The sequence below is a fragment of the Vipera berus genome, assembly GCF_964194415.1.
Source record: "Vipera berus genome assembly, chromosome: 4".
NCBI lineage: Eukaryota > Metazoa > Chordata > Lepidosauria > Squamata > Viperidae > Vipera > Vipera berus.
This window is the reverse complement of record NC_138206.1, coordinates 110,158,803-110,185,131: the sequence shown is the minus strand read 5'-3', so window position 1 is coordinate 110,185,131 and position 26,329 is coordinate 110,158,803. Positions and strand designations below refer to the sequence as shown.

Sequence of the window (26,329 nt, the reverse complement as noted above, 5' to 3'; positions counted from 1 at the left end):
GGCGGGTCTCTCCGCTTGACCACACCCGCCAGCCCCGCCTCCCCGCGGCTTGGACGAGCTCACGCGGGGATGGGGGGGGAAAGGAGGAAGCAGACGCCGCCTCCCTCCAGCCTTGGTACGGCCGGGGCGGAGCGAGACCCAGGCAAGAAGCCGGCCTGCCATGGAGGTTCAGCGCTGGCTGCCGCTGGAGGCGAACCCCGAGGTGGGTGGGTGGGTGGGCGCGCGCCTGGGTGGGCGGCCGGGCGGGAGGGAAGGAAGGGTCGCCTGTGTCCGGTCCCGGAGTGACCTTCCTCCCCCCTCCTCCCCGCCTTTTCTGACTTGCAGGTAACGAACCAGGTGAGCTGCTGCGCCGCGCAAGGCGCCCCTGGACGGTCCGCATTCCCCCCCCCTCGAGTCGGGGAGGGTCTCCCGGGGATGTGGTGGTGGTGGTGGGTGGGTGGGAGGGAAGCGAGGAAGAGGAGGGAGGCGGTGGGCGATCAGCCCGTCTGCCCGTCCGTCCGTCCGTCTGTCTCCCGCCAGTTCCTCCGGCAACTGGGCATCCACCCCAGCTGGCAGTTCGTGGACGTCTATGGGTCCGAGCCGGAGCTGCTCGGCATGGTGCCCCGGCCCGTCTGCGCCCTGATGCTGCTCTTCCCGGTCACCGAGAAGGTAGGTGGAGCCGGGGCTCTTTCCCCGCCGAAGGGGCTGCCCCTTCGAAAGAAGGTCTCAATGCAATAGATCAGGGGTCTTCAAACTTGGCCCTTTTATGACTTATGGACTTCAACTTCCAGAATTTTATTTATTTTTATTTTATTTTATTACATTTATATACCGCCCTTTCCCGAAGGACTCAGGGCGGTTTACAGGGTGATTAAAAAACCAAGATACAAAAGTTAAAAACAAATTTTTTAAAAAAATTATATTTGTCCCTGCATAAATAAAACCCCAGTTAAAATAAGATTAATCATAAAAGGGCCAAGTTTGAAGACCCCTGCAATAGATTCAGACTAGAGCTGGAAGGCATCATGGGAGGTCATCTAGTCCAACCCTCTGCTCAAGCAGGAGACCCGGAGGACTCCTGATCCCTCCGTCCCTCCCTACGGCATAGCCAGCCAGCCCGCCAGCTCCCTACCCACCTGGGGTTCCCCTCCAGCTTCCAAGCTGCAGGGCGTTCTGGGAGTTGTAGTTGTAGCCCAGCTGCCTCTGGAGGGTGGAGAAGTCCACATACTACCAGGTACTGTAGTCCTCGACTTACAACTCTTCATTTAGCGACCTTTTGAAGTTGAAACGGCACTGGAAAGACGTACGACCATTTCTCACACGACCATTGCAGTGTCGCTCGGTCACGTGACCGAAATTCAGACGCTCGCCAACTGACTCGTATTTATGACGGTCGCAATGTCCCGGGGGGTCATGAAATCCCCCTTTTGCGACTTTCTGGACAAGCAAAGTCAATGGGGAGAACCAGATTCACTTCCCAACCGTGTTAACAACCTAACAGCTGCAGTGATTCAACTGTGGTAAGGGCGTAAAATGGAGCAAAAGTCACCGAACGACTGTCCCGCTTAACAGCCGAAGTTTTAGGCTAAAAGGTGATCGTAGGTCAAGAACTGCCTGTATTTGGAGTTTGAGACTTTCTGGTCTGCAGGACACCCTGTGTGTAAAATAAAGGAGCATTTACACACACACACACACACACACACACACACACACACACACACACACACACCTTTAAATCTTCTTTCTTTAAAGCCTTTTCAGCATCTTCAGCATCTCACCGCTGGGTGAGATCATTCGTGGTTTCGGGGTGGGGTATCATCAGTACGCTGATGATACCCAACTTTTTCTTTCCACCCCGAACCAACCCAGCGATGCCCTCGCCGTGATGTCCCGGTGCCTGGAGGCGGTCCAGGTCTGAATGGGGAGAAACAGGCTTCGTCTCAATCCCACCAAGACTGAGTGGCTGTGCATATCAGCATCTCAGGTCAACCAGACTATTCCATCTCTTACGATGGGGGGTGAGGTGTTACCCCCCGTTGATAGGGCTCGCAACTTGGGCGTCCTCCTGGATTCACGACTCAATTTTGAAGACCATATAGGAGCCATGACCAGGGGGGCTTTTGCCCAGGTTCGCCTGGTGCGCCAGTTGCGACCCTATCTGGACCGAGATGCCCTACGCACAGTCACTCATGCGCTCGTGACCTCCCGTTTGGACTACTGCAACGCTCTCTACATGGGGCTGCCCTTGAGGACCACTCGGAGGCTTCAGCTGGTGCAGAATGCGGCCGCGCGAGTTGTGATGGGGGTCTCCCGATACTCCCATGTAACACCTCTACTCCGCGAGCTGCATTGGCTTCCGGTTGCCCTCCGGGTGAAATTCAAGGTGCTGGTGATGACCTATAAATTCCTACATGGCTTGGGTCCGGGATATCTGAGGGAACACCTGCTGCCGGCATCAAGTTCCCTTCGTCCAGTGCGCTCCCACAGGGAGGGTCTTCTCAGGGTGCCACCGGTAAGAGATTGCCGGCGGACGACACCCAGGGATAGGGCCTTCTCAGTGGGGGCGCCTGCCCTTTGGAACCAGCTGCCAGTGGAGCTGAGGACTGCCCCCGACCTCCGTTCATTCCGCTGGGGCCTGAAGACCTGGCTCTTCGAGCTCTCTGGCCCAGGCTGAGGATTAATTTATTTTAATTGGGGTTTTACTTATACAGGGATAAATTTAATCTTTTTTAAACTTGGTTTTTTAACTTTTGTATTTTTGGTTTTTAATTACCCTGTAAACCGCCCTGAGTCCTCCAGGAAAGGGCAGTATATAAATGTAATAAAATAAATAAATAAATAAATAAATCTTCAAAGCGATACCGGCCAGGGATAGCCGTCCTCCGCTATCCAGTCCAATGTTCTGGGTAATGGGCAGAAGAGTGGCTTTAAAGACTGCTAAGCAGAGGGAAAGGCAAATGTTCATGGCCCGCAGCCCTCCATAGAAACAGAATTGTTGAAAATGGCCCAGTTTTCTAGTTCTCTGGAAAGTAAAACGATAGTTTTTCTAGCGAGGTCACACGAGACAAGGAAGGTGGGAGAAATATGCACTTGCTGTGCGTTTAGGGCAGGGGTAGCATAGCTGACTCAGGAATTCTGGGAATTGAAGTCCATGAGTCATAAAAGAGCCGAGGTTGCCTACCCCTGGTGTAGGGCATTGCAAGGCCTGCAAAACCTTCCAGTTGATAATTTTTTTAAAAAGCAAACATTCCTTTTTATTTATTTATTTATTTATTTTATTACATTTATATACCGCCCTTTCCCTGAGGACTCAGGGCGGTTTACAGGGAGTTAAAAGACCAGCAATACAAAAGTTAAAACCAATTTAAAAAAGATTAAACTAACCCTGTGCAATTAAAACCCCGATTAAAAATTACTCCTCAGCCTGGGCCCGAGAGCTCGAAGAGCCAGGTCTTCAGGCCCCGGCGGAATGACCGGAGGTCGGGGGCAGTCCTCAGCTCCACTGGCAGCTGGTTCCAGAGGGCAGGCGCCCCCACTGAGAAGGCCCTATCCCTGGGTGTCACCCGCCGGCAATCTCTTACCGGTGGGACCCTGAGCAGACCCTCCCTGTGGGAGCGCACTTTTACAACCCTGTAATCCCTTAATTCGGGGTAGATTGGATGGAGCTGAGCGTTTACTGGCCAGATGCCCTTCCTGAAGCCAGGCAGAGTCTGCAGCAGATATTTTTTCTTTGTGCCCTTGCTCTACCTGGGATTGAACTCTCAACCTTCCGAGTGGGAGGCGAGCGTCTTCACCATTAGACCGCCACATTCTAGTGGTTAAATGTCTTAGAACAAACTTTTTCCCCCTCAGGTTTCTGAATGCCTTTTCTTTCTTTGACGAGCGCTGTTTGTTTTTTCCCCAAAATGGATGCTTTGAAAAGGGGACTTTGAAAAAAAAAGAGGTCTCTTTTTTTTTCTTCTTCCTTGCTGCCTAGTATGAAACATTCCGGATAAAAGAGGAAGAGATGATCAAAGCTAAAGGACAAGAAGTCAAACCGGGTGTCTATTTCATGAAGCAGACCATCAGCAACGCCTGCGGAACCATCGGCCTCATTCATGCCATTGCAAACAACAGGGATAAAATTGACTTTGGTAAAGCTTTCCCTTCTCCCAGGTTACTCTTCAATGGTTGGGAAGATCGGTGGCAACTTTTACGACCCAGGGGAAAAAATTTACAGGGTACACCATATACACACAGTCCTCGACTTTCAGCAGTTTATTTAGTGACCATTCAAAGTGAAAAAAGTGACTTATGGCCTTTTTTTTCACATGTACAACCGTTGTGGCATCCCCGTGGTCACGTGATTAAAATTCTGATGCTTGGCAACTGACTCACATTTATGGCGGTCGCAGTGCCACCTTTTGCGACCTTCTGACAAGCAACGTCAACGGGGAAGCCTGTTCCACTTAACAGCCAGGTTACTAACTTAACAACTGCAGTGATTCCCTTAACAACTGTGGCAAGAAAGGCCGTAAAATGAGGCAAAACTCACTTAACAAATGTCTCGCTTAGCAAGAGATGTTTTGGGCTCAATTGTGGTCGTAAGTTGAGGACTTTATACTAGCCAGAACACGCTGTCTTAACCATTTCGATGATGATGATATCCATTCAATCATGTCCGACTCTTGGCGATTGTGTGGGCCAAGTCTCTCCACATATTCCGAGCTTGCACTGCTTCTTTGAGTTTTTAAGTTCTCTGGCTGGTGTCAGCTTTGATGGTGTCCAGCCGCCATGTTCTTTGGCGTCCTGGTTTCCTTGTATCGCTAACTCTTCCAGAATTGCTTTCTTCAGTGAATTGCCCCCTCATGAGATAGCCAAAATTAGCGAGACCCAGTTTTGTAATTTTCCACTTTAACGAAAAGTAGCTTATTCATTCTGGTATACATTCCGTAGACATGTCTCCGGGTGTTTGTGTTCTGTTTGTCAAGCTGATAAGCTTAGAAAATCTCTAGAAACTTTTGGATTTCTAGTGTTACATGAGTGTTTTTTTTCAGTATCATTTTACCTGCCGTGTAAAAAGAAGCATTGGAAAGTGTTGTGTGTCAATGTTCAACCCGTACCTTTTAATGTTAATTCTCTTTTCTTTGTATTAATGCTGCCTCTTTTAGAAAAAGATTCTTCACTGAAGAAATTCCTGGACGAGTCGGTACCGTTGAGTCCCGAACAAAGAGCCAAATACCTAGAAACTTATGAAGTGAGTGATGATGTATACTTGGAGGGCAATCTGTCTTCTATTGCAGACAATAGTCCTTGGAGCAGTGGGCTAATGCCTCCTTAAGTCACACCAGTTGCCTGCAATTAGTGCAGGTTCGAGTCCCACCAGGCTCAAGGTTGACTCAGCCTTCCATCCTTCTGAGGTAGGTAAAATGAGGACCCAGATTGTTGGGGGCAATTAAGCTGACTTTGTAATAATGCCGCTTGGGGTGTGTGTGAAAGCCCTAATAAGCAGGCATATACATAGAATGAAGGCTACTGCTAAGCTTGTAAGCCGCCCTGAGTCTTCGGAGAAGGGCGGGATATAAATGGAATTAAAATTAAAAAAAATAAAATAAATGGGATAGGCCGATAGGCAATCCCAGCCACAATTATAGTAACATCGCTACAGTATTAGTCTTCTCAAACTGAACTTTCAAACTATTAGAATTCTTTGCCAGTGGAGCTTCACAGTTGCATGAAAAAGCAAAGGGCTTTTTACAGGGACGTTTTGCTGCTTTACACAATACCATGCAATGCAGGAAGTCCTCGACTTACAATTGTTCATTCAGTGACTGTTCACAGTTACAACGTCGCTGAAAAAAGTGACTTGTGGACCAGTTTTCACACTGAAACGACCAATGTAGCATCCCCAGGGCCGTGTGATCAAAACTCAGATGCTTGAAAATGGACACATATTTATGACGGTTGGTGTGTGTCCGGGGGTCACGTGATCGACTTTTGCAACCTCCTAAGAAGCAAAGTCAGTAAGGAGGCCAGATTCACCAAATAGCAGTTTGACTAATTTAACAACTGCAGTCATTCACTTGAGGGACGCGGTGGCTCAATGGGTTAGGACGCTGAGCTTGTCGATCAGAAGGTCGGCAGTTTGGTGGGTCGAATCCCGAGTGCCGCGTAACAGAGTGTGAGCGCCTGTTACTCGTCCCAGCTTCTGCCAACCTAGCAGTTCGAAAGCACGTAAAAATGCAAGTAGAAAAATTGGGACCACTACGGTGGGAAGGTAACAGCGTTCTGTGCGCCTTTGGCGTCTAGTCATGCCGGCCACATGACCACGGAGACGTCCTGGGACAAGCGCTGGCTCTTTGGCTTTGAAACGGAGATGAGCACCGGCCCCTAGAGTTGTAAACAACTAGCACGCATGTGCGGGGGAACCTTTACCTTTTACCTTTAGTCATTCACTTAAAAACTGCGGCAAGAAAAATCATAAAATGGGGCAGGCTTGGTTAACAAATGTTTCACTTAGCAACAGAAATTTTGGGCTCAATTGTCGTAAGTCGAGGACTGCCTGTATCATGCCAAGGAGACTGTCGTAAAGGCCTAAGGCTAAGATGTTCAATATTTAGAGGAATACCCGTTTCTTTTTTTTTCTTTTTTTTTGGTAAAGGCATGAGTTATCCATCACAAGCCACAAAATTGTTCACAAATCCAACAATGGTTCACTTGTTACCTTCTGGGAGGGGGCTCCGTGGTATCCGAAGCAGAACATCCAGATTCAGCCACAATTTCATTCCATACAGCATTAACTTTGTGAAATCTCAAGCTTCCTCCTTCCGTTACGTATTCAACATGGACAGTGATTAATATTTATATGTTACTTGTATGTAAGGGTGTAGGTCTATACCTTTGTTGCGTAGAGTATGTTTTTAAATGTATGTGTACACTTGAGAGCCAGCAACTAAATTTCATTTTTAATGCGTGCTGTTGTGCCCACAGGGGAAAAAAAATGATGACAAAGATTATCTAATCTCATTGGGCTTATCTAAAATTCAGATAGTATTACCTTGATTGTCAGTCACTATACAGCTAGTCCTTGACTTACAACGCTTCATTTAGTGACCATTCAAATCACTGAAAAAAGTGACTTATGGCCGTTTTTCATAGTTATGATCTTGGCAGCATCCCCAAGGTCACATGATCAAAATTCAGATGCCTGGCAACTGACTCATGTTTATGACGCTTGCACTGGCCCCGGGTCATGTGATCAACTTTTGCAAACTTCTAACCGGCAAAGTCAATGGGGAAAGTCAGATTCGCTTTACAACCGTGTTACTAGCTTAACAACTGCAGTGTTTCCATTAACAACCGTGACACGAAAGGTCGTAAACACGGGGCAAAACTCACTTAACAAATGTCTCAACAACAGAAATTTTGGGCCGTAAGTCAAGGACTATCTGTCCCTGAGTCCTGGTTCAGAGCAGCTTGTAAGCCGACCTATCCATCAGCTTTGGAAGAATGCTGCCTTTTTTAGGGTGGCTGGCCAAGAGATTTATTTATTAAATTTATTTGCCGCCCATGATTCGGTCATTTCGGTCTCCAGTCAAAGCTTATCTTCCAGCAGAGGCTGAGGACCTGCCAGAACCTGTTTGTCATGGTTGCTCAACTCCATTTTTGAGCTGGCACAACCCACTCAAAAGAGAAACTCCCTGTCCTGGCTTTGCGCAACATCTGAGAACAAGAGATGGCCATTATTTATCTTGACTGCAGAGAGGCTTCTGTGTTGAGCCCAGAGGGAGGCTGCGGAAGAGGCCTTTTTCCCAGGAGGAATTCCAGCCCTACCTGGGCTTGCGTTTGTCGGAAAGGGCGCTTAGTTTCGGGAGAAGTACGCCTCTTTCCGGTCGTTAAATCCTGGGGCTGCTTTGGGAGATGAATTTGCAGCGTTTCTGGTGCTTTAAGCAGAATTCTTCTCATTTAACAAACTGGTGTTTGGCAAATTGGTTTTCTGTCAGATGATTGGGTTGGGGGCTGATGGCCTTTTGAATCGGGTTGTTCCCCGACCACAAGCTAATGGTCTGTTTTGAAATTTCAGGCCATCCGTGTGACGCACGAATCCAGTGCCCATGAAGGCCAGACTGAGGTACACAATTCAATTATTCCCTGAGTAAAGCTTTTGATATGGTTTTTAAGAACACGCAGTGATTCTTATTCTGCCGTGGTCCTGAAAGGGAGTGAGTGGGATGGAAGAAAGTTCTAGAATAGCACTTGGTTTCATTCAGTTGAGCAGGGGGGGGCTGGACTAGAAGAACTCCAAGGTCCCATCCAGATTCTATTCTATTCTATTCTATTCTATTCTATTCTATTCTATTCTATTCTATTCTATTCTATTCTATTCCATTCCATTCCATTCCATTCCATTCCATTCCATTCCATTCCATTCCATGTTCCATTCCATGTTCTATTCCAGGGGTCGGCAACCTAAAAAAGGAAAAGAGCCACTGGGAACCGGTTCCATCACAAATTAAAAAAGTGGGAGCCGCGTGCGTGTGTCCATGCACGCGCATGTGCAAAAAAGTTTTGCGCATGCGCAAAACGTTTTTTTGCGCATGCACGGACGCACACGGTTGCCATTTTTTTTTAAAGTGAGATGGAACCGGTTCCCAGTTGCCCGACGGCGACGGCCCGTCTGCAAAGCTGCCGCTTTCGGCAGCTTCGGAGACGGGCCGCTACAGCTTCCTCAAAGAGCAGCATCTCTGCCCGTTCGCGCGGAGGTACGCGCGCACCTCTCCAAAGGTTTGGGGAGGTGCGCGCGCACCTCCGCCCATTCGGGGAGGTGCGCGCGCACCTCTCCAAACGGGCGGTGCCACTCTCCATTTGGAGAGGTGCGCGTGCACCACTGCCCGGTCAAAGAGGTGCGTGCGCACCGGGCGGCTGGGAGCCGCAGGAGACGGCTCAAAGAGCCGCATGCGGCTCCGGAGCCGCGGGTTGCCGACCCGTGTTCTATTCCATGTTTTATTCCATTCCATTCCTGATGCAATTTCTGAGTTGCATTGTTTTTTTTTTAAAATAAAGCTGGTATGACCCAAGGCAAGGATTTGCACGAGGCCTTTAAAGAGACTCTTTGAATTGGGCTTAGTGAAAATTCCACCTTTTATTTCTATGAAGATTCTCAGTCATCCGGGGCATAGTTGTATCAAAAGTGGTTTTTATTTTGAAAAGGCAACTGGATTGATTTTTTTTTTCCAGAAGAAGAAAGCATGAACCTTCCAGGATAGGAAGCAAAACATCTTCTTCCTCAAAAAGAAAAAAAAAGAAAAAAAAAAGGTCCAGTTGCTTTTTCAAAATAAAAACCACTTTTGATTCTACCTTGGATGCTGGCTTCATCTGGGCTTGCCTGTGGCCCTTTGAGATGTTCCTGCCCAAGCAAGGAGAAACTGCTAGGCTAATTCTGCCCTTCAGCTGTATTAGCCCTGTAGGTCTCGCCCTTTGGCCTATGCCAGGGGTAGGCAACCTTGGCTCTTTTATGACTCGTGGACTTCAACTCCCAGAATTCCTGAGCCAGCCATGCTGAGGGGACAGGAAGAGGTTTCCATGCTGAGTTGTGCTAGCTCAGGAATTCTGGGAGTTGAAGTCCAAGAGTCACAAAAGAGCCAAGTTTGCCTACCCCTGGCCTATGCCAACCAAGAAGATGGAAGAGAGTTGTTGGGATAGTGCGAAAGAGGCAGAAGTATGACTAGTTTTTTGCTGACCAGTCCCTCTGTACCCGAGATGAGAAGTCTCCTTTGACTGACCACTGTGACCAGCATCTACATGACTTTGCAGGAGGGAGGGAATTCAGCATATTCCCGCAAGGAGGAATTATAGCTGGCAACATTGTTAGCATTAGCCGTGCTTCTTTTGCTTTGAAACTGGCTTCTTTCCGTGTCTCCTTTTAAGCTCGGACTCCACTTGGCTTCTATAAGACTTTCAGCCAGCTTTTAATTCTTTAATTAAGCTTTAATTAATCTAGAAAGCTCTCGGTCATCTTTAAGCCAGGACCCAAAGACATTGTCGCCATTTTTTCCCCTAATAGGCCTCTAGAGCAGACATGTCAAACACAAGGCCTGGGGGCCGGATCCGGCCCGCAAAGTGGTTTCATGTGGCCCGCAAAGCCATCCTGGAAACAGTGAGGGAACGGCCCCCGCTGCCTTGGCCCTGGCCCAGAGACCCTCTTCCTGCCAGAGACCCTCAGATCTGTCCCACTCCTGCCCAGGCCCCCATAGGCACCCTTCATGCGAACGATGTAGAACTGGCCACGGCCACCCAGTAGGCCACACCCACCCTGGCCATACCCACCCGGCCACCCTGCGGGCAACCGCAATGCTGATGCGGCCCTCAATGAAATTGAGTTTGACACCCCTGCTCTAGAGTAAAACTGTGCAGCTGTACTAAGTATTTGGGAAAGATATATTTCAGCATCCCATTATTTGTAGGTCTTATGTGACTGTTTCTCCAATTGTTTTACTTCATTTTTCTTCTGCCAAAATGGCTGTTCTTGTGCTTGCAGATAAAAAGACCTGGGAAGCAACTATGCAAAACTTGCAAGAATGCAGCTTTTTGACAGGAGTGCTTATAAAACTGTAGCCTGTAGCCTGACCAATATTTGTAGTTCTGGCCCCAGTTCATACCCTGAGTTTTTTTCTAACAGAATGATCAGCCATTCATGTTGTTGTTGTTAGTTGCGAAGTCGTGTCCGACCCATCGCGACCCTATGGACAACGTTCCTCCAGGCCTTCCTGTCCTCTACCATCTTCTGGAGTCCATTTAAGCTCACACCTAATGCTTCAGTGACTCCATCCAGCCACCTCGTTCTCTGTCGTCCCCTTCTTCTCTTGCCCTCAACCTTTCCCAGCATTAGGCTCTTCTCCAGTGAGAATCCTTCTCATTAGGTGGCCAAAGTATTTGAGTTTTAGCTTCAGGATCTGGCCTTCTAAAGAGCAGTCAGTGTTGATCTCCTCTAGGACTGACCGGTTTGATCACCTTGCAGTCCAAGGGACTCGCAGGAGTCTTCTCCAGCACCATATCTCAAAGGCCTTAATTCTGTGGCGCTCAGCCTTTCTTATGGTCCAACTTTCACTGCCATTCATGTATGGTCCAGTATATGCTCATCTTACTTATAGCTTAAAAGACATGATCACCTCAAATGCAACATCTGAAAGTAGAGCACAAAGGTTGATTTAAAAACCAAAGAGTGTAGAATATAAAAGTCCTGTAAAGCAGATGGTTTTAAGTACCATACTTTTTTTTTGGCCCTTATAATTTATTGATTGAGCAATAACACAAAAGAACTAGGATGAGCTCCTGGTGGAACAAAAAGCTTTTGAAGTTTGTTAATATCCTGGGAATTTTTTAGGGCATCATTTTTGCTTCTTTGAGAATGTTTTTTCTTCCTGTTTCTGATATTTATTTATTTTTATTTACCACTTTTATGTTATTTATTTGTTTTGCTATTCAGTTGCTTGGGCAACTGCTTTTTAAACATTTTACAACCTTTAATCAGTGAAATCTACTCAGAATAATGTAGGTGAACTTCTGGGCTAAATCTGAAAAAGAAATATATCCTGCTTGTGTTTGCTTCCTGCATGCATTTTTTTATAAAAAAAATCAAGTAATTTAAAGATGCTGTTGCTTGAGTGTTCAAGTATTGAGGTCTTTGGCAGCTTCCAAAAATAGAAAGTGGGTCTTTTTCAAAGAGTCTGTAGGGCAAAGCTTACTAAAAAGGAAGGGATGAAGTCTCAAAAAATTCCAGTCTCTGAGCTATTTCCTGTCTGAAACCAAGATCTCTTCAAGATACATTTGGAATGGATATGTTTATTTTCTTTTTGACTGCCTTCCTGCAAAAGGGAAACAAATATGGATTTTTTTTTCACTGACCAGGTTGCAGAATGCAAAAGACTCAAAAAAAATTTTTTATTGGTTTGGCTAAGAGGCATTGTTTTAGAATAGAATAGAATTCTTTATTGGCCAAGTATGATTGGACACACAAGGAATTTGTCTCCGGTACATAAGTTCTCAGTGGACATACAAGCAACAAGTGATAAATCATAATCATTCACAAAAATACATTCATCATAAATCGTAAGAGACAACAATTAGTGATAGTCATAGGATAGCAAATAAGCAAACACCATAAATCATACTAGGCTACTAAATAAAGCAATTAATATAAACGGTAAGATACAAGCAACAAAGTTATAGTCATAAGAAGATAAGGAGATAGGTAATAGGAAAGATGAGAAGAATAGTAGTAGTACAGCCTTACTAGGTAGTTTGACAATGTTGTGGAAATTAGTTGTTTAGCAGAGTGATGGCATGGGGAAAACAAAGCTGTCCTTGTGTCTAGTTGTTTTGGCATGCAATGCCCTATAGCAGTGATGGCAAACCTTTTAGAGACCGAGTGCCCAAACTGCAACCCAAAACCCACTTATGTATCATTGGGTGCTGGGTGGGTGTGGCCCATTGGGTGGGCGTGGCCAATTGGATGGGCATGGCCCATTGGGTGAGCATGGCTGTGGTGGTAACGGCGGACTGGGTGGAACGAAAAAGTTCAATCAATCAATTCCAACTTTGCAAGACCTTTTTTTTCCCCGCGAGAAGTTGAAATTGATTGATTGATTGATTGAACTTTTTTTTTTGCACACGGCGGTGGAGGCCTAAAGCAAAAAGGGTTTATAAAACCCAGCTGAAGGCCTAGGACTGGGGTGATGGTGCGCATGCCCACAGAGAGGGCTCTGCATGCCACGTGTGGCACACGTGCCATAGGTTCACCACCACAGCACCATAGCATCGTCTTGAGGGAAGAAGTTGAAACGGTTTAGGTCCAGGATATGAGGGGGTCTATAGATATTTTCTCAGCCTTCTCTCTCATTTGTGCAGTATACAGGTCCTCCATGGAAGGCAGGCTGGTTGCAATTGTTTTTTCTGCAGTTCTAACTGTCCATTGAAGTCTGTGTCTTATCTTGTTTGGTTGCAGTGCCAAACCAGGCAGTGATAGAGGTGCAAAGGACAGACTCAATAATTCCTTTGTAGAACTGTATCAGCAGCTCCTGGGGCCATCCAAGTTTCCTTAGTTGCATTCTGTAGCAGAACCTCTAATTGTTCATAGTGTAAAGAATCATTCAAAATGCCACAATCATATTATCCCGAAGTCTCACACTTCTAAGTTCAGAGGATGTTGCGTTATACAAGATTATTTTTGAAGAGAATTAAATAGCATGGTATAATTTGATAAGAGGTACCCTATTAATGTGCTGTCTCTCCTAGCATGGGCCATCTAGAGAATCTGAGAATGCTCCCAGTGTGGTCAAGATGATGGCTGTCCTAGTATGATCATGCAATGCATGTTAAAGATGCTGAGCCTCAGTCATAAAGGACATGTATTTTCCTTTCTCAAGGACACTCTCCTTGAAGTCAGGATTGGAATAGCGTGGATGAGTGACGTTTCGTCTTCCCAGTTCTGGATTTTTTTCAATCAATTCAACCAGAATAGAGCTGGAAGGGACCTTGGAGGTCTTCTAGTCCAACCCCCTGTTCAAGCAGGGGATCCTATATCCTTTCAGATAGGTGACTGTCCAGTCTTTTCTTAAAAACCTTCAGTGATGGAGCACTCACAATTTCTGGAGGCAAGCTGTTCCACTGTTTTAATTGTCCTCACTGTTAGGAAGTTTCTCCTTAATTCCAGGTTGCTTCTCTCTTTGATCAGCTTCCAACCATTGTTTCTTGTCCTGCCCTCTGGTGCTTTGGTAAATAAGTTGACCCCTTCTTCTTTGTGACAGTCCTCAAATACTAGAATACTGCTATCATGTCACCCCTAGTCCTTCTTTTCTCTAGACTGGCCATATTCAATTCCTGTAACCGTTCTTCATATGTTTTTGTCTCCAGGCCCTTAATCATCAGTTGCTCTTCTTTGCACTGTTTCCAAAGTCTCAACATCTTTTTTGAAATATGGTGACCAAAACTGGATGTAGAATTCCAGGTGTGGTCTTACTAAGGCTTCATAAAGCGGTACTAATACTTCACGTGCTTTTGATTCTATGCCTCTGTTTACACAACCAAGGATTGTATTCGCTTTTTTGGCTGCTGCGCCGCACACTGCTGGCTCAGGTTTAAGTGATTGTCCAAGGTCCCACTCACAGTTACTGTTTTTGAGCCAGATTTCACCTAATCTGTACTTGTGCCTTTGGTTTTTCCTGCCTAGGTGTAAAAAGTTCGGTTATTTTGAATGGAACTGGCTGCATTCCAACTTTGGGGTAACGTAGATCATCTTGCAGATGGCCAGTTGGCTGTTTCTCGTGTTGAAATGTGATCTGTGTCTGAGCCTTTTAAAATGATATTTTGCCAATACGGAACGTCCTCCCTGAATTGTAGAAGTGTGATTTGGATCATGTGTGCAATTATAACAGCACTATATTCAAAAATGCAAAAAGCTCTGGGCTGGGCCAGGGCCTTTGAATCTGTGGAAATCGGAGCTCAGTTTACAGACTTTTGTAGGAGGTGTCCATAAATGGATTTGATTTTATTTATTAAATTTATTTGCCGCCTGGACGGCTCACTCCTTGGCAAACTGGCTGGGCCTGAAAATAGCAGAAAATATTGTTGTTTACTGTGGGGGCAAAAGTACAGATAATCCTTGACTTACACCCATTATTTTAGTGACCATTTGAAGTTACAATGGCAGTGAAAAAAATGACTTATGACGATTTTTCACACTTGCGACCCTTGCAGGATCTCACGTGATCAAAATTCAGATGCTTGGCAACTGACTCATATTTAGGACGGTTGCAGCATCCCGGGGTCGTATGATCACCTTTTACGACCATCTTGACAAGCGGCCAATAGGGGAAGCCAGATTCATTTAACAAACATGTTAGTAATCGAACAACTGCAGTGATACACTTAACTGTGACAAAGTAAAGGTTGTAAGGAGCTCTGGTGGCCCAGTGGTTAGAATGCAATATTGCAGGCTAATTCTGCCCACTGCCATGAGTTCAATCCTCCTTGGCTCAAGGTTAACTCGACCTTCCATCCTGCCAAGGTCGGTAAAAATGCGGACCCGATTTTTGGGGGCCGTGTGCTGACTCTTTAAACCGCTTAGAGGGCTGTAAAGTCTAAGTGGTATTACTAAAATTGGGCATAATTCACTTAACAACTGTTTCACATAGCAACAGCAAATTTGAGCTCAGTTGTGGCTGTAATTCGAGGACTACTTATAGCCCTCTCTGGGTTTCTTCAAGACTGGTTCTTCAATGGTTTAATGACAGGGATTAAATTTGGAAATGGGGCCACCATCCTAGGTGGTTAACTCTGGTGAAGCCAGATCAGGTTTCTCAGGTTGAGAAGAATAGAACAGGTTTATGTCTTGATTACAAGATTTCCTTTACTCCTACTTTACTCCAGGCAAAACAGGTGCCATTCCTCTCGCTTCAACTTAGCCCTACAAATAATAACCTGGTGAGGATAGGCTGAGCACAGAACTAGAATCTCCCAGTAAGTCTGCATAGCTGAGGATGGGTTCAAACTGGTTCTGACACCTTGGCATCTACACACCACTGGCTGATAATCGGGGCTATTTTGGAAAAGGGCAAGGATCAACTGATCCAGAGTGTGAATTAAAGATAGTCCTTGACTTACGAGCAGAACTGACCTCAAAATTTCCGCTGCCAAGTGAGACCTTGGTTAAGTGAGATTTGCCCCATTGCAAGACCTTTCTTGCCACAGTCGTTAAGTGAACCAGTGCAGGACTTAAGCTAGTAACACGGTTGTTAAGTGAATCTGGCCCTCCCCCCTTGATTTTGCTTGTCAGGAGGTCACAAAAGGGGATCACGTGACCCTCGGACACTGCAACCGTCATAACTACGAGTTAGTCGGCAAGCGTCTGGATTTTGGTCACGTGACCAGGAGGATGTCGAAACAGTCACAAGTATGAAAACCACGGTTCAGGTGATCAAAGTTCTGGTGAGATTTGATCAGAAAAAAGTGTTGTCTTTTGTCTTTGAAGCCAATGAGTAGACGTGGAGCAGAATCGCATTTCTCTTCATGAGCTTGTAGTAAAAGCAGCCCAAAGTTATGCCCGTTACAAAGTCGCTGCTTGCTCCAAGTACAAATGGACACCCTTTCTTCAGTTTATATTCAAAATTGTAGTCACACATTCATCATTTTGATTATCCTTGTGCATATCATGGTAAATAAATTCACGATCTGCATAATCGACCCGAATCAGTCCTCCATAGGTTGAAGGCCTCTCTGTTAAAGGTGAGGACTATTATCTACCCAAATAGTACTGGGATATGAAAGAGACTAGCTTAGATTCCTCTTCTTCTGTGGGTGGGGGGGGACACCTTGTCCAGCACCTTTCCCTTTCCCTCATGGCACACTTGTATGGCTGCATGTGCTTTGGGGGTCTATTTTATTATAAATATTTTTGTTTATTGTTTATGCATCAGCTATGTACAAAATGGCTGCCTTGCCATTAAACATCCCCTAGAGCAGGGGTAGGCAACCTCGGCTCTTTTATGACTCGTGGACTTCAACTCCCAGAATTCCTGAGCCAGCCATGCTGAGGGGAAAGGAAGAGGTTTCCATGCTGAGTTATGTTGGCTCAGGAATTCTGGGAGTTGAAGTCCACAAGTTATGAAGGGGCCATAGTTCCCCCATGCTGGCTCAGGAATTCTGGGAGTTGAAGTCCACAAGTCACGAAGGGGCCATAGTTCCCCCATGCTGGCTCAGGAATTCTGGGAGTTGAAGTCCACAAGTCACGAAGGGGCCATAGTTCCCCCATGCTGGCTCAGGAATTCTGGAAGTTGAAGTCCACAAGTTATGAAGGGGCCATAGTTCCCCCATGCTGGCTCAGGAATTCTGGGAGTTGAAGTCCACAAGTTATGAAGGGGCCATAGTTCCCCCATGCTGGCTCAGGAATTCTGGGAGTTGAAGTCCACAAGTTATGAAGGGGCCATAGTTCCCCCATGCTGGCTCAGGAATTCTGGGAGTTGAAGTCCACGAGTCACAAAAGAGCCAAGGTTGCCTACCCCTGCCCCAGAGTCATCTTCTTACCACTGTAAAGCAGTTTGCCACCAGACTGTCCGCAAGAGAACTTGCTAGAATTGGGAAGTAGTTAAAAAAAGGGGACACGACTCCCTTCAGCTGAGACGGCAGCCAAAACCCCGGTCGCATCGAGGGGACGTGGGGGACACTGCTTGCCTGATTCCGCTTTTCCTTGCATGTCCAGACAGTCCAAGTTTTATGGGGGAGGGGGAGCTTATCTCTCCCTCGCCGCATTCCTAAGTCTTGTTTTTCAAAGCAAAGTTCACCTGCTGGAAAAGCCATTTCCTCCCCGATGGCCGAGCAGTCCAGAAAAAGCACTCTTGAAGTCAACAATTGCTGAAGAAGGAAAAAAACAAGAGTGATTGAGGAAGCCAAGCCCTTCCCCCTGCCAGTCTGGGCCAGGGCTGAGGAAGGCAGAGCTTCACCCAGCCTTGGCAATTTCACTCTGGGGAAGCCACGCGGCAGCCAGACTAGTGCCCGGATGCCCTTCTGAGTGCCTTCAGGCCGATGGGAAAATCACACGCACCTCAAACAACACCAGTTCGATTGGAGCAACCCTAAAATCATCAGCCACACTACCACCCACCACACTCGGGAGTTCACTGAAGAAGCCGGGCACCCCACGAGCAATTCCGTCAATGGGCACGTTGCTCTAAACCAGCCTATGAACCCCTCAGAATCCAAATCCACCACACAGCCAACCGAGACGGCACCGAACCTCAACCAACCCATGCAAGCCCCCCAACTAGCAGTTCCCCTCCCAATGACCCTGACCTCATGCAACCTCCTCATCACAAGACCCATCACAAGATTCTCACTGATGAGTCACACCTGACCCATCATAAGACCCTCACTTGACACCCCCGCACCTGAAGCCCTTGTAAACAGAAGAACACGGACACTGACGTCCCCTATGTTTGTTATATGTTCGTTACCTAGCTTGGTAAGGAAATGTTCGGAAAACAACCCACAAGCTCAGAGAAACAACCTTCACCGTCATGCTTTTCTGCTTCTGGGAAGGTTCACGAGCATCAGGCCCCAGGGAAGTCGGTCTCCAGAAGGCATCACCTGGGCTGTGACAGCCACAATGTGACAGCCAGGTGATGCCTCTTCCCTCATCTGGGCCAGAGTTGTGTGTGTGTGTGTGTGTGTGTGTGTGTGTGTGTGTGTGTGTGTAGCTGGCTTCTCAAACCATTGTCCAGTCATAGCTTGGATTTAGAAGGGGACTCAGCTGTTCTCTTGACCAGGCGTCTTGTCTGCAGTTGGCGGTTCCAGCAGATGCTTGGGTTGGGGTGCTCTTGGACCAGAAGAGCAAGTTAAGGTGACAGCTATTTTTATACACCCCCCCCAAAATGCAAAGTGCAGGACAGTGTGAGGGAAATAGAGAAAATCGGTCAGAAATTGCCAGCAAGCGGGAAAATCGAAGCAGGAAGTGGGAGGAAGGTCCATCATAGTTTTCCCTGGGAAGCTCTTGCTTGGGACATGAGTAAATTAATTTTGACCAGTTGCCTATAAATGATGTCAATAAAGGGGAATATTTGTAGCCGAGGCTTGAAATGAGGAGTCCTTTGCGCTCTCTGAGCTTGGTTGTTTTCTTGCAGACGTCTCGTTACCCAACTAGGCAACATCATCAGTACTATCCCGATAAGGCAAACCACTGGGATATATAAACAGAGAGCAAACCTCATTGCTTCTAGCACTGGTGATGTGACCTAGTTTGGGTAATGAAACGTCTGCAAGAAAACAGCCAAGCTCAGAGAGCGCCAAGGAGCACTCATGCCTACAAATGCCTGTCCTGCTTAGAAACAACATTTCACGGGGTTTAAATGGCAACTGGTTGAGGGCCACTGAGCTGGCCTAGATTGCCGGGCACAAGCTCTACCTGTAAAGTGTGTCTTTTTTCAATATTTGTATAGTCCTTGCCTGGCTTCTCCTCCTCCTCCTCCTCAACCCAGCCTGAATTTAGCCACTGCAAAATGAAGGCCTCACCCTTGCATCGCTCAGCCTCCTTGACCCTGATCAGACCCAGCCCTGTTGCCTGTGCCAAAGCCACCAGCCCCATAGAGGGGGCCACAAGCCCTCCTGTCTGCCTGCAGAGTTGGCGGCCCACCATCCCATTATCGTCTCTGGGGGACCCCCCAGCTGTAAGTCTGGTTTCTCTTCCATCTCTGCTCAGGGGTGGGGGGGCAATGCTGTGGCTTCCTCCTTCCCATCTCAGGACATCTCTCCACCTCTTTGAAGCCTCCTCTGGGTTTGCTTTTCCTTCAACCCAGATCCGTACAGCTTTGCTATCTCCAGAGCTTCATGGAAGCCACTGCTGAAAAAGTCACGGAAGTCACGGGGAATGCAGGCTGCTCCCATCTTCCTTGGATTTCTTTCTCCCTCCCGGGTTGGTGTTTTTCTTGACTTCCAGACCTTCCAAGCTGGTCTACTTGGTTTCCTGAGCTGTTGCTTCTCCGGGCTTCATAGCAGTCTCCTCTCCTTCTCTTCTTCAAGCGAGGTCTTTCAGGAGTGATGCAAAAGGTGACTTCAGGATTCTGGACTATTCTCGGCATTCTCCAAATGCCAGCAGCAGCAGCAGCCTCGTTTCTCTGCCAGTCAAAGATGATCGTTCATTCTTTGGCTTGTTCCCCCCACCCCCACCCCCCCTTTCAAGTAATTGGGAAGAAGTTTTTTACTATAGCTCAGCTGCTTAATGTACTTCCTATGTTCTTATGATGCGGGAGTCAGGATGTCTACCCAAGTAGCGAAATATCTGAGAACATTGGTTGGACTTCTTTGCAGAGCAAATGCAGAGGGAATGATGGCACGTAGGTAGATAATATGGTAGGGAAGAATGAAGATATGGGAAATTGCCCCTTATTCATTTATTCCTTCATTTTTATTTTATATGTTGGAGTGCAGTGGCTCACATAGTTAGGATGCTGGGCAGGAGGTTAGCGAGCCCACGTTTGAGTTCCGAATGCTGCTGTGGGGCCGGGCGAGCTCCTGTCATTCAGTTCAGCTCCTTGACGGAGAGATGAAAGGAGCCCCCACAGGCATTTTCTAGGCAATTGTGATGTTACCAACTAAACCTTAAACAGTGCCTCTGACACAAATGGGATTTTATATGTTCTTTTGGGCTGCACGTTGCTGCTAGTTCCAGGGTGTCTGACCTGCCCACTACACTTGTTGCAATAATCTTCATAAACTTCACCTCCAGTCCGGAGCTTCATGTATGTGGGCTGTAGAGTAGCATAAATTTGCACCACAGAGTCCTCCTTGAGATGTTTCATGTCTTCAGGTTTGGGGGCCTGGAGTTGGATAGTGGGCATTTATCAATCATGTGCAACACAAGGTGACAGAAACTTGATTATATGGGGGGGGGAATCCTTTGTCTATGCATTTACACACACACACACACACACACACACCAAGATTTGTAAACAGCCTCATTCCACTCCAGGTGGCTTCCAATTCACTGAAATAATGCCAGAGACCAAAAATGAAAACTAGGTTAGGAAGAAAAAGCACATCGCCTGATAATGAAAGTGCAGTTTCTGTAATCAACAAGCGTGTCCTGGATGTCTATGGAGATTCTCAGTCGTCCAGGTCACGGTTGTGCCAAAGGTGCTTTTTCCAAAAGGCAGCTGGACTTCATTTGTTTTTCCTTGAAGGTGTTTCACTTCTCATCCAAGAACTGAAGACGTTACATGGAGGAGAAGCGAAACGTCTTCATAGAAAAACAAAGAAAGTCCAGTTGACTTTAGAAAAAGCACCTTTGGGACAATGCACTGGATGACATCTTTCCCAAAGGCCATCTGGAAAATGTGTTCTTTGTGGGTCCCCGAAGTGCCAGTAGTGAGGGAATGACCCCAACATGGAAGGAGCAGATATGCCAAAACTGGGATCCAGGTTTTTCTGGGGTTGAAATGAGTTTTTGAGTAGAATTACTTTCTTTTCCAAATCTACAGACAGGTTTTCTGCTCATCACGTGTGCAAATTTTATCCTCTTTTCTTGCAGGCACCAAGTATAGATGAGAAAGTAGATCTTCATTTCATCGCTTTAGTGAATGTTGATGGCATTCTTTATGAACTAGGTAAGAAGACTGGATCCAAGACCCTCCATGATGTGTGCTGGCTGACTTTAGTGCCATTCATTCATTCAGTGCCATTAATTCCTTAATTCGCCCTGTCAAGGGAGAAGCAGTGACCGTTTTCAAGTGGACTTCGTTTTTCTTCCAGTGTTGCAACAGTATTTCTCACTTGAGAACCGCAGGCATAAACTGTGATCAATAATAGCTTTTAAAAAAAGGAGGGAACGCATAACAGGAAGATACATTCATAAATATTCATGTCTCAGGGTAATGTTGCAAGATCCTAATCTGAGTCACTGGGGTCAAAGGCTTGTTCTTCCAAGCTTTTGAGCAGAGACGTTCCCTGTGGAACAAACTTTGGGTCCCAGTGAGTCGAACCAGAATGGATCTTGTAAGATACACTGAATTCAGAAGGCTTTTTTTTTGATGTTTGCATCTAGGTGTTTTTAATTAATGTCTTCACACTTATGATGATGGTTTCTTCAAGGACTTGAACAGTAATCCTCCTGGGGCCAGCACCTCCCATCCAGTGCCAAGAAAGACCCTAGGTCAGGGGTAGGCAACCTCGGCTCTTTTATGACTCATGGACTTCAACTCCCAGAATTCCTGAGTCAGCATAGCATAGCTGACTCAGGAATTCTGGGAGTTGAAGTCCATGAGTCATAAAAGAGCCGAGGTTGCCTACCCCTGCCTAGGGAGAGAGGAAGGCAGGGTGGGTCTTATGGCGGTAAGGATCTGTTGAAGAATGCCTCTCTCACATATCATGGGCTCAGGCTACCATGTCCCTCCCTGCCTTCTGGGAGAAGGTCTCAAGAAACCAATGAAAGGCTTTCTAAAGCAAATTTGCTTTCCTCAACACCCAGCTGTTTGCATGTTCAGTGGGAGCTTCTGCCCCAGAGACAAATTCCTTCTGGTGCTCTTGGTTCCTCTGTGTGTGTGAGGTGGGGGGCTGCGTTCACAAAGAAGCTTCAGCTGTGCTATAGAAAGCGGGCAGTTTGCATTTAGGGATGACTGGTTCAAATGCCATTTCCCAGAATAGACTGGGAGAGGAATCCAGAGGCACTTGGTCAGTGAAAGTGGTGGGGGGTGGGTTGGGGCGCGAGACGGCTGTGTTCAGCTGGATGGCCTGTTGGGTAGTTCCCTCCTTTTTGGAGGTTAGCCACGTAAGTGAACTAAGCATTTGTGGCCTCCTTTTAATCTGATTTCAGACTCCTCTCTGACAGAAATATGCAAAGTGTTACCCCATTAAGTGATTTGCAGGACCTGAAAACAGAGACAGTCTGACTTGACATAATAGGTGCTTCTGGTGCGGTGGAAAACTGGCTTGCTATCCTTGGCCACTAAATGAAGTTGGGTTGGAAAAAGCAACGCCACAAAAGATCCCTTTACGAGGTTCAGTTACAGCCCAGCCTATCTCTGGATTTCTCCCATGGAAAGGATGGGCTTTAAAGGAAATAAAATGTCCGGCACTGGTCCTCAGGGTGACTTGGACCTGGAGATATCCTTAATCAGAATAGACCTGGAAGGGACTCTGGAGGTCTTCTAGTCCAACCCCCTGCTCAAGCAGGAGACCCTATACCATTGCAGACAAGTGGCTGTTCAGTCTCTTCTTAAAGATCTCCAGTGATGAAGTACCTACAACTTCTGGAGGCAAGCTGTTCCACTGGTTAATTGTCCTCGCTGTTAGGAAGTTTCTCCTTAATTCCAGGTTGCTCCTCTCCTTGATTAGTTTTTATCCATTGTTTCTTGCCTTGCCTTCTGGTGCTTTGGAGAATAGGTTTAACCCCCTCGTCATTGTGGCAGCTCTTCCAAGACTGGAATTCTGCTGTCACGTCACCCCTAGTCCTTCTTTTCTCTAGATTAGCCTGGGACTTTTCGGGCACTCATCCGATAAGATGCCCAAGAAATTCCAGCACTTTGGAATTCACTGTATTTGGAATGCAGATAAAGATAAGGAAGAATTAGAAGACTATCTAATAACGTTCAACCTTGAGTGTCCAGGGTTGGCAGCAGGCTTAGAGGTGCCAGCGGGCCTCCATCCTTGAGCAATGGCAATTGGCAGATGGCATGACCTTATGAGATCTTTGGTTCAGGATCAGTGGGAGGGAGCCGTGGAGCTGGGAAAGTAGAGCCCCTTTTTTTCTGAGCAATGAAGAATTACTTTTCTACATCCCAACAGATGGACGCAAACCTTTCCCGATAAACCATGGGCAGTCCAACGTTGACACCTTTCTAGAGGTAGGAGTTCTCCACCACTTGCGACATAATAATAACAATAATGATGATGATGATGATGGTGATGATGATGGGTGCAGTCCCAAAACAACTGGAGCACCACTTGAACACCATCAATGGCATTGACAAATTTGCCATTAGTCAATTGCAAAAGGCGGCCTTACTAGGAACTGCTTCCATCCTGCAACGATATCTGTAATACCATCCAACATCCACATCTGCCTATCCCAGGTCCTTAGTAAGGACTCGATAGGTCGACAAAAATGCCAAATCCAGTCTGAACATCTGGCTGACTGTGCGACGATCAACAACAACAACAACAATAATAAAACAAATAATAATAATAATAATAATAATAATAATAATAATAATAATAATAAAGTTGGAAAGGACCTTGGAGGTCATCTAGTCCATCCCCCTGCTCAGGCAGGAAACCCTATACCAGTGATGGCGAATCTTTTAGAGACTGAGTGACCAAAAACTCTCCTTCCCCCGGTCCACCTCCTCTCCACGCCCCACCCACTCCACCCCTGCTCTGCCCAGCCCCCGCCCACCCACAGGGCCACCCACCGCCTCCACAGCCCACTGCAGATCGCCCAGGCAGCCGTGCAATGCCATGGCGGCCATGCCCTCTGCCCATGCCCCGGAGCACCATCTGTGCGCGACAGGGCATGAGGGCAGAGTCTTGTCCTTGCTGCCCGGCTGCCATGTCCTTGGCTGGACTGCTCCGGGCAGGCTGTACCTGGGGATGACTCTCCTCCGGGTGGGCTGCTGGTGAGGAGGGAGCCATGGGGGGAGGCGGGGCTAGGGCAACGGCACATGTGCCCACAGAGAGGGCTCCGAGTGCCGCCTCTGGCATGCGTGCCATCGGTTCGCCATCACTGCCCTATACCATTTCAGACAGAGGGTTGTCCAGTCTCCTCTTAAAAACTTCCAATGTTCACAACTTCTGGAGGCAGGTTGTTCCACTGGTTAATTGTTCGAACTGTCAGGAAGTTTCTCCTTAGTTCTAGGTTGCTTCTCTCCTTGATTAGTTTCCATCTGTTGCTTCTTGTCCTGCCTTCCGGCGCTTTGGAGAATAGCTTGACTCCCTCTTCTTAGAACTAGAACTAAGGAGACACTTCCTGACAGTGAGAACAATTAACCATTGGAACAACCTGCCTCCAGAAGTGGACATTGGAAGTTTTTAAGAGGAAACTGGACAGCCATTTGTCTGAAATGGTATAGGGCAGTGCTGGCGAACCTATGGCACGCATGCCAGAGGTGGCACTCGGAGCCCTCTCTGTGGGCACAATCCTTGAGATATTGGAACACTGCTATCATGTCCCCCCTCGTCCTTCTCTTCATTAAACAATTATTATTGGGTTTCCTTTAACAAAGCAGCGGGGACTCATTGTCCTCCATATTAGAAAGACTGAATCTCCCACTCTAGAAAGATAAAGGTAGTCCTTGACTGACGACCACAGCTGCGCCCAAAATGTCCATTGCTAAGTGAGACAGTTGTGAAGTGAGTTTTGCTCAGTTTTACGACCACCTTGCCACAGCCGCTGAGCGAACCGCTGCAATTGTTAAGTTAAGTCACATGGTTGTGAAGTCAACCTGGCTTCCCCGTTGAGTTTGCTTGTCAGAAGGTCGCAAAAGGGGATCGCATGACCCCGGGTAACTGCAACCGTCATAAGTACGAGTCAGTTGCCAAGCGTCTGAATTTTGATCAAGTGACCATGGGGATGCTGGAGTGTCATAAATGGGGAAAACGTTCGTAAGTCCCTTTGTTCAGTGCCTTTGCAACTTCGATCGGTCACTAAACAAATGGATGTAAGTCAAGGATTACCTGTACACAACCTTAAGTACAGACACAATGCTTCTAATTTGAAGAGCTGCTAATTTTTTAAAAGGAAATAGATTCTTCATTGTCTTCCAAAAAAAAAAACCCTAGGGAGAGGCAAACAGATTTAAAATTCAGTACAGTAACAGAATTGTTCAGTACAATGTTTTTCAACCTTTAAGACTGATGAACTTCAACTCCCAAAATTCCCCAGCCAGCCATGTTGGCTGGGGAATTCTGGGAATTGAAGTCCACTGGTCTTAAATGGCTAATGCTGGCTTAGTATATGAAAACTACAGCTTGTTTTCAAAGGCATTTGTAGGGAATCGTGAATTTAATTATATGATTTACTGAGAGCGCCTACAGACCTAAAATGCTATTTAGCAGAGCCCCTTATGAGGCAGCCTGCTACCAATGATAACGGTTGTGTACTCAGAGAAGATGGCATTGTGTATGTGGTTATCTCTTTGTGTGTTCTTTTTAGGATGCCGTAGGAGTTTGCAAGAAATTCATGGAGCGTGATCCAGACGAATTGAGGTTCAATGCAATTGCCTTAGCAGCGGCCTAAATCACTGTTACGTAAGGGGAAATGGCATCTAATGTACTGTCACAAAGAATAGGTTTTAGCCACAAATCAGCAACGATCAAATTTTGATAACTTTGATGTGAATTAAATTTGAGATTACTCATTGCTTCCTGTGACCTTTTGTCCGCGTTTACATGACGAGAATTTACAGGGGGAAGCTGTTAGGAAGGCCCTGACTTTAGTACAACACATGCAATTGGCTTATTGGAAGAGGGGAGCTGTGTAGGTTAACACAACAAGACATCCCAGCTCAACTAACTGACCACCTACCCCTAAGAATGTTATTTTAGCCCCATATTAATGCTCCAGATCTTATGGGGGTGTTGTTCCTTGTCTCAATAAAGGAGAATATTTGTAGATCAGGGTTGAAGTAAGGGGTCCTTGGTGCTTCTTGAGCTTGGTTGTTTTCTTGCAGACGTTTCATTACCCAAACTAGGTAACATCATCAGTGCACTAATGATGTTACCTAGTTTGGGTAATGAAACATCTGCAAGAAAGCAGCCAAGCTCAAGGAGCACCAAGGACCCCCTCAGTTCCTTGTCTGTTACAATACAGCAGAGGTCTCCAAACTTGGCAATT

General features: G+C 46.7%; 1 protein-coding gene across 3 annotated transcripts; it reads left to right on the top strand.

Annotated features, from left to right (window-relative positions):
* Positions 1-103: 103 nt before the first annotated feature.
* Positions 104-25,851, top strand: UCHL3 (ubiquitin C-terminal hydrolase L3). Of its 3 annotated transcripts, XM_081326862.1 has the most exons (9): positions 104-202; positions 325-336; positions 520-648; positions 3,956-4,112; positions 5,130-5,215; positions 8,042-8,089; positions 21,032-21,107; positions 23,284-23,342; positions 25,649-25,851. In XM_081326862.1, exons 1-9 carry the CDS (start codon positions 161-163, stop codon positions 25,730-25,732), a joined length of 693 nt encoding a protein of 230 aa, XP_081182988.1. In that variant the 5' UTR covers positions 104-160; the 3' UTR covers positions 25,733-25,851. The 3 variants fall into 3 exon arrangements, with proteins under 3 accessions (XP_081182988.1, XP_081182987.1, XP_081182986.1); XM_081326861.1 differs by lacking the exon at positions 325-336 and having other exon boundaries at positions 133-214; XM_081326860.1 differs by lacking the exons at positions 104-202; positions 325-336 and having other exon boundaries at positions 400-648.
* Positions 25,852-26,329: the final 478 nt, after the last annotated feature.